Source organism: Pan paniscus, chromosome 2 (assembly GCF_029289425.2).
Source record: "Pan paniscus chromosome 2, NHGRI_mPanPan1-v2.0_pri, whole genome shotgun sequence".
NCBI classification, from domain to species: Eukaryota; Metazoa; Chordata; class Mammalia; order Primates; family Hominidae; genus Pan; species Pan paniscus.
In genome coordinates this window covers 185235624-185245411 of record NC_085926.1, presented here as the reverse complement: position 1 = coordinate 185245411, position 9788 = coordinate 185235624, and the positions used below count along the sequence as shown (strand labels likewise).

The 9788-nt window shown below is 44.5% G+C and overlaps 1 protein-coding gene across 1 annotated transcript; it reads right to left on the bottom strand.

Annotated features, from left to right (window-relative positions):
• Positions 1–4028: 4028 nt before the first annotated feature.
• On the bottom strand, positions 4029–7552 carry RTP4 (receptor transporter protein 4). The gene is made up of 2 exons (XM_003806639.6): positions 7023–7552; positions 4029–4825 (listed from the first exon to the last, which is right to left on the bottom strand). Exons 1-2 carry the CDS (start codon positions 7175–7177, stop codon positions 4240–4242), a joined length of 741 nt encoding a protein of 246 aa, XP_003806687.1. The 5' UTR covers positions 7178–7552; the 3' UTR covers positions 4029–4239.
• Between the last annotated feature and the right edge of the window lie 2236 nt (positions 7553–9788).

The window sequence follows — 9788 nt, the reverse complement described above, 5'->3', positions numbered from 1 at the left end:
TCAAGGCTCTGCAGGTCTAGAGATCCTAGATGGTGAATGGTTCCACCAAGAAACACAGCAGAAGTCCCTATGTCTTTCTATGGCTGATCATTCCAGAGATCCTTTGCCAAGAGTGCAGCAGACAAGAAAAAGAGTTATGCTCCTGAATGCAAATCAATACCACAATGATATACCATCTCACACCAGTCAGAATGGCTATTTAAAAAGTCAAAAAATAACAGATGCTGGCAAGGTCGTAGAGAAAAAAGGAATGCTTTACACTGTTGATGCCAGTATAAATTAGTCCAGCCATTGTAGATGACAGTGTAGTGATTCCTCAAAGACATAAAGACAGAAATACTATTTGGCCCAGTTATCCCATTACAGGGTATATACCCAAAGGAATATAAATCATTCTATTATAAAGACACATACACGCATATGTTCATCACAGCTCTATTCACAATTGCAAAGATATGGAATCAACCTAAATGCCCATCGATGATACAATGGATAAAGAAAATGTGGTACATATACACCATGGAATTCTATGCAGCCATAAAAAAGAATGAGATTATGTCCTTTGCAAGGACATGGATGAATCTAGAGGCCGTTATCCTTAGCAAACTAACGCATGAACAGAAAACCAAATACCACATGTTCTCACTTGTAAGTGGTAGTTAAATGATGAGAACACATGGACACATAGAAGGGAACAACTCACAGTGGGGCCTCCCAGAGGGCAGAGGGTGGGAGGAGGAAGAGGATGAGGAAAAATAAGTAATGGATACTGGGCTTAATACCTGGGTGAGGAAATAATCTGTATAACAAACCCCCATGACACAAATTTACCTATATGACAAACTTGCACATAGACCCCTGAATCTAAAATAAAAGTTTAAACAAAAAAGAGTTACCTTCCTGATCATCAGAGGGAAATAGGACTACTATTAAACGATGGGTGTGGGAAGAATATGTTTGACACCCAAGTGATTCACTGGCGCATCTCTTGGTATTTCCCTAAGTTTGATAATATTTAATAGATGGACAAGGGAAGAAGCCACAGACTGAGAAGAACGTGGTGACCCAGGGCTCACAGTCCTCACGATAAGTGTTTGGATAGCCTTATAGGTAAGCCACCTAAACCAGCAGAGGTGTTAGGATAAGGAAAATTAAGAACTGGAGGTAGAAAAAAGAGATTATGGGTGTACATCTGCTGTCCCAAGACCAGATGCAGTGGTAGGGGCTAAATTTATCCACTAACCTTCCTCTTGTATGTTTCTGCCAGAAAAGAATCCCAGAAGACCTTTCTCCAGATGTAGACTTTTTATACAAAGCAAGTAGATTTGAGTTTTGCAAGATGTGGATTGTAGTGGAGGCTGTGGTGCACCACTCACATCACTTCCTTGAGGACTAAGGTGCTCATTGTCCAAGCTTTTGAGAACATTGCCTATTGGATGCTTGTAGCTGAGACTCTACCACAGATCTGATTCCAGCCAAAGGTAGCTGTCTCACCTAGGGTTATCCCAAAGGATGATGTCTAATTCTTGTCTAATGAATATTATACCTTCTCTTACCTCACTGAGGTATAATAGTTTTACTTTTTAAATGTTTTTTTGGCTTTCTTATCCTGTAATCATCTCTATTTCTTCAGAGTCTTTTTTGTTTTAACCTTTTTTCTTCTTTGCCTTTATATTAGGGGACTTTATCAAACATTTGAGAATCCCTTGGCAGTCTGTCCAGTCACATTTAAGGTGCAAATATGAGACCTTAAAAAGCCACCTGCAAGCTCTGGCGGAGGAGATTCCATCCGATGGGTTCACTCTGAGGTTATCAGAATTGGAGCCCCCACCCCCTTTCAGTGTACATATTTTCTTTTATCTTGAGCAGATCCGTTTTTCTAGAAAAGGAGTCCTCCACTGTTCTGTGTCTATGACGGATGGGCAGGTAGGTTATAAAATGGCTCCAAGGGCTGATAGTGGGGTAAGAGGGTCTCATTAGTCAGTATGTGAACATCCATGGTCTTTTTGATTGCTTGTGGCTCCTCCTCTCTTAAGGATTTCCCTGAGCCATAGTCCCTATGAGAAATGTCTTCAGAGAAGCAGCCTCCATTCTTCTCCCTCAGTTGGGTAAAGTGTGGTTACGAGGCTGCCTCGGAGAGGGGAAAGAAATTTGGTATAGTCTTTCAGCCAACACTCCCACTTTTGCCTTCCCAGTGCCCACTTTCAGAGCTACTTCATCCTACAGTCTGGAGCCTTTTTGGAATTGTGCAACATGAGTCACATCTTGGTTTTTCCACACTAAACTTATATTCTGGCTCACCCTACTCTGCTAAGTCAGTTACCTGCCACTAGTCCATCAGTGTTCTATCTTCTAACCATTCTCCTTGCCCTTCTCTATTGATGCCTTTATTTCCTTTTGCTGTCAGTGTGGTTTCAAGAGAGATCAGAGGTAAATACATGTGATCAACTCTCCATGTTTTACTGCCACCTATTTTATAGATGGAGAAACTAAGGCCCCGGAAGGGATTATGACTTGCTGAGGTCATACAGCATTGCTAGGCTATAAATAATATTTTCATGTAGATCCCCAGGCCAATGTTCTTTGTGAAGAAAACAGGAGGAATTCAGGAATTCAATAGTGTGGTTTGGTTTGGGGAGGGGGTATGTATACAGAGAGAGCACTGGTAGGGGGATCCTGAAATAAAATGAAGAGATGGGCAGAAAGAAGGGAGATATTTTCATCCTTAGGTCTTTTGGTCGCTTATATTTGTCTTCAAATTCTTTCAAGATATTTATTGTGTACAGGACCCTCTTTCTGTGTTTCCCACTATTCTATTGCAAGACAGACTTCTCACTATTTCTATTCTGTACTCCATTCTTTCCCAAAAATAGATGGTATTTTAAAAATGTGGTTCTACTCAAATTGCCCATATCCTCAAATGCTTGCAATGACTCCACACTGCCTATGGGATAAAGTCCAAATCCCCTCATTTTTCAATAATTTTGAACTAGGTGAGGAGAGAGGATGACAAGGAAAAGTAGAAGGAAGAGATGGGAGTAACTTGACAAAAGAAGGGAATAAGTGTTGCTGATCAGGAGAGGTTGAAGATGACTCTGAGGTGAAAAGTTTGGGCGACTTGGGGGATTTAAAACAGGAGAGTCAGAGGCGTTGAGCTTGGCTTTAAACATGACAGCCACACAGAAATGCCTAGCAGACAGATGAAAATAGGAGGTGAAGGATGCATCAGAGGATCTCAGGATTGGCAAGTTCTTCTGTGATTCCCAATCCAATGCTGAAAGAAGTGAGAATATGATAGCTCCAAGGATCATCAAATCAAAGGGAATCTCTTTGAGATGGAGATATTTGAGTGGGTTTAAGTAGGGGAGAAAGAAGAACAAGAGGAGATGGGGCTGACTGGTATTTCTAATGTATAAAGTGCTCTTTTTTCTATCAAACCTGAAGCATACCTAAAACATAATTCCCTGATTCATACTGTAGTATTGATAACTATATTCATTTCTTATTGCTTCTCTAATAAATTACCACAAACTTAGTGCATTAAAACAAGACAAGTTTATGAGCAAGCAGTTCTGAAGGTCAGATGTCCAAAATCAGTGTCACTGGGCTAAAGCCATGTGCAGGCAGGGCTGGTCCCTTCTGGAGACTCCAGGGGAGAATCTGTTTCTCTGTCTTTTCGGGTTTCTAAAGGCTGCCTGTACTTTTTTGCCTGTGACCTCTTCCTCCAACTTCAAAGCACTTCAACCTCTTGTTCCATTGACAAATCTCCTTTTTCTGATTTTGACCTTGTTGCCTCCCTGTTACAAAATCCTGGTTCTTATCCACCCGGACAATATGAAATAATCTAACCATTTCAAGGTCCTTAATTACATCCGCAAAGTCCATTCTACCATGTAAAGTAACATGTTTACAGGTTCTGGGGATTAAGTCATGCATATGTTGGGAGACACCATTATTCAGCCTCCCACACTTTCTGAGCTAAGTATATTGATATCACTGAGTGACTTAGTGAATGAATGATTGAAGACTTTTTAGCAATTCGACAATATTTATTACTAAATCCATTATGTACTTGGTCATGTTTCATACTATTTTCAGAGGATAGCTAGGAAACCAGTGTTTATTCTACAAACTTGATCCTGTTTGGTCTCAAAATGAATTTTCAGTTATATTAAAGTGGCAGCCAGTTCATTGACTACCATGGAATTAAAATAAGAGAAAGTGGCAAGCCTATTTTCATCATTCTGATGTAAAGCATTTGACTACAATAAATACAAGCAGCAAAATAAAGACACAGATGTTCAATGGATCTGGGTCTCGACTGGGCCCTAATTTCTCATACCCACTCCCCTTAGCCTCTTTTGCCTCAGCTGACTGGTTCTTGGCTTGGTTTGCGAGGTACACAGCACCAATTCCAGGTGAGGAATTCCCAGTCTTTAGGTGGGGGAGTAGGGATTTGGACGGCTTTGTCATGTAGCTTTTTAAGCCCTGTCCACAGATGCCCAGAGTGCATGCCTCACAATTGGCTGTGTCATGGGATCCTTCCAGGGACACTTCCAGGATTACTGGCATTTCTGGAGACTTCCTCGTGCCATTTCCATAGTATTTCTTCAGTATATGCTGCACCAGGTTGCTCAGAATCCTCACGGTGCTATCCGAGGAGAACTCAGGCATCTCATATTGGGACCAGGAGCACTTCTGGCACCTTTGGCCAAAGAGCCTCATACGCACCTGGCCCTGGGATGTCCAGTGCTCCCAATACGTGTGGCACAGAATCTGCACTTGGGCGGAAGCCCAACTTCGCTGGCAGGAGGAACACCGGAACCTGCAGTCAGAAGGAAGACACCCATTATGCCTTCATCTGGTTGTTAACCTGAGGGAAAATGGTCTTGGCCCCTGTCTCTAACATCCTTTTCCATTTGAAAAAATGCATGTGATTTAGATTGTCCCAGTCATTGATAAACAGGAACAAGAAGGACTATGTTTCACATAAGGCTTTTTCCTGTGACCTACTGAGTATCCACCCATATGTTACACCCAAGTCTACCTCTTTGCTAGTAAAACATCTCCAGATGCCTCTGAGGGAAAATCATGTCTGCCATCTTCCAGAGAAACTTACTCCTAATTTTGGTCATAGAAAGCTTTGGTAAAGTATCTATTTTGATGCATACAATATAATTGGTCTTTATAATTTTATCCCATTTCATCTGTGAAGTAAGCACTATTAAACCCAATATCCAGATAAGGAAACTGAATCATGAAAAGGATACGCAACCTGCTTAAGGACACACAGGGTAAATGTTAGAGGCATGTTGCTAATCTCAGGCCATCTGAAATTAATCTCGTTTACCTGCTGTAACACGTTGCCTCTGGTGAGTAGTGTAGCTAATCTCTCACACCTGGAGAAACAGACTGCATCCCTCATACCTGGGTTGAAGATCCAGTTTACATCAGGAAGACCTTGGGCAAAGCCCTTCCCTTCTATAACCCTCATTGTTTGAATCCATAAAAAAAAAAATTCAAGGGTTATATTGGCAGCATCAAAAGAGATGATGTATGTGAAAACACTTTGTAAGCTACAAAATGCTTTTCAAAAGCTGATTGATATTTTCCAAAAGTACACTGGTAGGTTGCTTTTCCGATCTCAAAATGACAATCAAATCAATTCATCCCAACAGGAGAAACACCTTCTTTCTGTTTGGAGGAGTGCCAAAACGTTGTAAGACATCATGAGTCCCTCAAAAAGCTCTGGCTGGTGTGGACAGAAACATTTACACATTTCCCTGGATTAGAAAGCAGAGCAACATGACTGCTATACGGGCTCTGACAAGTGACTTGAGAACTGTTCTGGAGACGTTTAGGAGGCTTTATTTAAACAACAGATTCTGCAGCTAAAAATAAGCATATACTGTATTTGATACAATATATAATAATACATATATTATTTATAAATTTATTATTCTGAAATACATAGTACATATGTATATATAATTATATATCATTTATGTATACATATACATATATATTTTATCTTATCCCATTATCTTATGGGAATGTATACGAAGGAATACTTACTCTGCCTAGGAGAACCAGAGAATGCTTTTAGGAGGAGGAGGCACTAGAGTGGGCCTTGAAGGATGAGCAGGGAGGGGTGAGGGGAGGGTCTGCTGAACAAGCAGAACTCCATGAACAAGGGTGTGGAAGTCTGAAGATGCATGGCATAGCTAATAGTCCATAAGGAATGGAGTAGGCCATACCTGAGGCAGGATGGGGCAGGCAGGCAAGCTGAGTAATAGGTCAGATGAAAACTAGACTGAAGGTCCTGTGTGTCATTTAAAAATAAATTTGATTATCCAGGTCAGCAATTCTCACCCTCCTAACATGGTCAAGGAAACTGGTTCCTGCAACCTGGAGGCTTGCTGGGGGTTAAAGAGGGAAGTGGTGAGTAAGGGAGGAGTATTACTTGGTTACTCCATGAACTGGGTTTTAGATTTAGTTTTTGCAACATCATTCTATCCTATTATCCCCAGGCCTTCAGTAAAGCAATGTTCAGAGTAACTGCTTGATCTTAGCCAATTCTTAAGATATTTAAAAAAAAAAAAAAAAAAAGGCTCCGTCCCAGGCTTGTACTGAACAGTGCCAAGGCTTGGAGAGCTGGTGCAGCTGGGGGAAGCTGGTCAGGACTGCTGGGGAGACTGCAAAAGACTCTAGAGGTAGTCTGGAACAAATGATGTGGTGAGAAACTAGAAGGGCAAATTTATGGAATAGGGAGCCTTCTCCAGGGTTTTCCAGAAATATTTACGGAGGGAAACCTAGTAAAAGAAGAAACTTCCAGCAGTTAAACAAAATGGAGGTTTGGAGTCGTCTTATCATGTCGACCCTAAAGAGTACTATGACCACAATAGGATGGAGGCCCTGGTGATATTTACTCCTTCAACAAGCTCTCAGAGGAATAAATCATGCTAAGCTGAGCCTGAGCCTCTCTTCTCAGAGGGGCTATTGCCTGGGAAACCCACACTCACCAGCCAAATGCTCTCTGTTGGTATTGCTTCCACCCTTGAGCCAGGCAGTCTAGCTGAAGGTTGCCATCCAACTTCAGCGTCCATGTGGCCCGGGGTTTTGCCTCTTGGATTAGTTCTTGAAATGTCTGCTCCCAAGTCCGGAAATCTACAACCATTTTTTCCCTCTGAAGCTGAGAGAGTAGCTTTCAGGTTTGCTCGTTTCTCAGGAAGAGACAAACAGTTTCAGTTTCGGTGTTCAGTTCAGTTTCTGTTTCTGTGTATGGACATGAGCTGTTTTTTCAACCTTCATTTTACACTGTCTGAGTACACAGAACAAGTCTTTGTTCCGAAAACAGCAGCAAAACTGTGTTAGTTAATAGGCCTTGCTGAGAGAGAGAGAAAGAGTTCTGTTCTAGATTCTGGGGTCACATATAAATTCGCTTTTATTTTATCTCTCTCATTTTTTATAATAGGCAAAGTGAGAGGTGACAGCATGCTGGCAGCCCTCGCAGCCCTCGCTCGTTCTCGGAGCCTCCTCGGCCTCGGTGCCCACTCTGGCCGTGCTGGAGGAGCCCTTCAGCCAGCCACTGCACTGTGGGAGCCCCTTCCTGGGTAGGCCAAAGCCAGAACCGGCTCCCTCAGCCTGCTGGGAGATGTGGAGGGAGAGGCACGGGCGGGAACCGGGGCTGCATGCAGGGCTTGCAGGCCAGCTAGAGTTCCGGGTGGGCGTGGGCTTGGCAGGCCCTGCACTCGGAGCGGCCGGCAGGCCCCCCGCCCTGGGCAGTGAAGTGCTTAGCGCCTGGGCCAGCAGCTGCGGAGGGTGTGCCAGGTCCCCCAGCAGTGCCGGCCCACCGGCACTGAGCTCGATTTCTCGCTGGGCCTTAGCTGCCTCCCTGTGGGGCAGGGCTCGGGACCTGCAGCCCGCCATGCCTGAGCCTCCCCACCCTGGGCTCCTGCGTGGCCCAAGCCTCCCCGACGAGTGCCACCCCCTGCTCCATGGTGCCCAGTCCCATCGACCGCCCAAGGGCAGAGAAGTGCGGGCGCACGGGCAGGACTGGCAGGCAGCTCCACCTGCTGCCCCTGGGGCGGGATCCACTGGGTGAAGCCAGCTGGGCTCCTGAGTCTAGTGGGGACTTGGAGAACCTTTATGTCTAACTAAGGGATTGTGAATACACCAATGGGCACTCTGTATCTAGCTCAAGGTTTGTAAATGCACCAATCAGCACCCTGTGTCTAGCTCAGGGTTTGTGGATGCACCAATCAGCACTCTGTCAAAACGGACCAATCAGCTCTCTGTAAAACAGACCAATTGGCTCTCTGTAAAATGGACCAATCTGCAGGATGTGGGTGGGGCCAGATAAGAGAATAAAAGCAGGCTGCCCCAGCCAGCAGTGATAACCCACTCGGGTCTCCTTCCACACGGCGGAAGCTTTGTTCTTTTGGTTTTAGCAATAAATCTTGCTGCTGTGCAGTGTTTGGGTCTGCTCTGCCTTTATCAGCTGTTAACACTCACCCGGAAGGTCTGCAGCTTCACTCTTGAGCCAGCAAGACAATGAACCCACCAAAAGGAAGAAACTCAGAACACATCCGAACATCAGAAGGAGCAAACTCTGGACACTCCGCCTTTATGAGCTGTAACACTCACCGTGAGGGTCCGTGGCTTCATTCTTGAAGTCAGTGAGACCAAGAACCCACCAATTCCGGACACAAAAGCACTATTTTTGGCACTGGGAAAAAAGAGTATCCTGTAGCTAAGAAACAATTCCTGCCCCCACAGATGCTCACATCCAGGTGGAGACAGGGAGGTTAGGAGCAGGGTAGGGGAGCACGTGTTTAATGCTCATCTCCTACCCCTGATGAATCCTCACCAGTCCCGCGAGGGAGGAGTATTCTTGGAATTTTGCGGGTTAACTGAACAGAAAGCTGGGATACTTTGTCCAAATCCCCTCAGTTAACAAGCAGTGGAAGTGAGACTTGAACCCGGGTCTGTGTGACTCCAAAACCTGCCATGTGTCCGCCCGCCTCACTCCCTGAAGAGAAGCTGAGAATGGCATTTCAGGTTCCAGGCTGGCACACTGGAGCCAGTGTCAGAGGAACCGTAGGGAGATTTCCTGGCTCCTGAGGCAGGAGGTCAGCTGCACGAAGGGATTATCAAACTCTGCCCTCCACTCTGTAAATTATATGGAAGGGCAAATACTCACAGGTGTGGGGGCCGTCTTTCAGTGGTAGGATACAGAGAATTCCCATTTTGGGGTAAGGGATTGAGATGAGATGACCTTTAAAGACACTTGTAAGTCTAGAACGCAGAGATTGGTCCAGAGAGTAAGCTTTGTCCTCCTGGGGCTTAAATAGGGGAGATAGGACAAGCAGGATGCTTACTTAGGTCTTTAGAACACCCGCTACAGCTTCTGTGTCTGAGACAGGATCAGCCTCAGTCTTCCTGGGCTTTCTAGGCTTCCATGTGCCCTCTCAGGGACTCAGAGACACCCTCTCTCTTTCCTTCCTTTCCTGGATACCTGTGTCTATACACATGATATAGGAAGCTCTAAGAACTTGTAATTGGATCCACAGGATATTAGAGTTGGGAAAACCCTTAGAAATCAACTTATTCCTTTTCCTTTAATTTTTATACACGAGAAAACTGAGGCTGGGCACCGCGGCTCACGCCTGTGATCTCAGCACTTCGGGAGGCCAAGGAGGGTAGATCACTTGAGGTTAGGAGTTTGAGACCAGCCTGACCAACATGATGAAACCCCGTCTCTACTTTAAAAAATTACAAAGTCAGCC

Coding starts and splice junctions, on each gene's coding strand:
- RTP4 (XM_003806639.6), bottom strand. CDS start 7,177: ATGGTTGTAGATTTCCGGACTTGGGAGCAGACATTTCAAGAACTAATC. Junction 4,826..7,022: donor CAACAGAGAGCATTTGGCTG/GTGAGTGTGGGT, acceptor TTCTGACTGCAG/GTTCCGGTGTTCCTCCTGCC.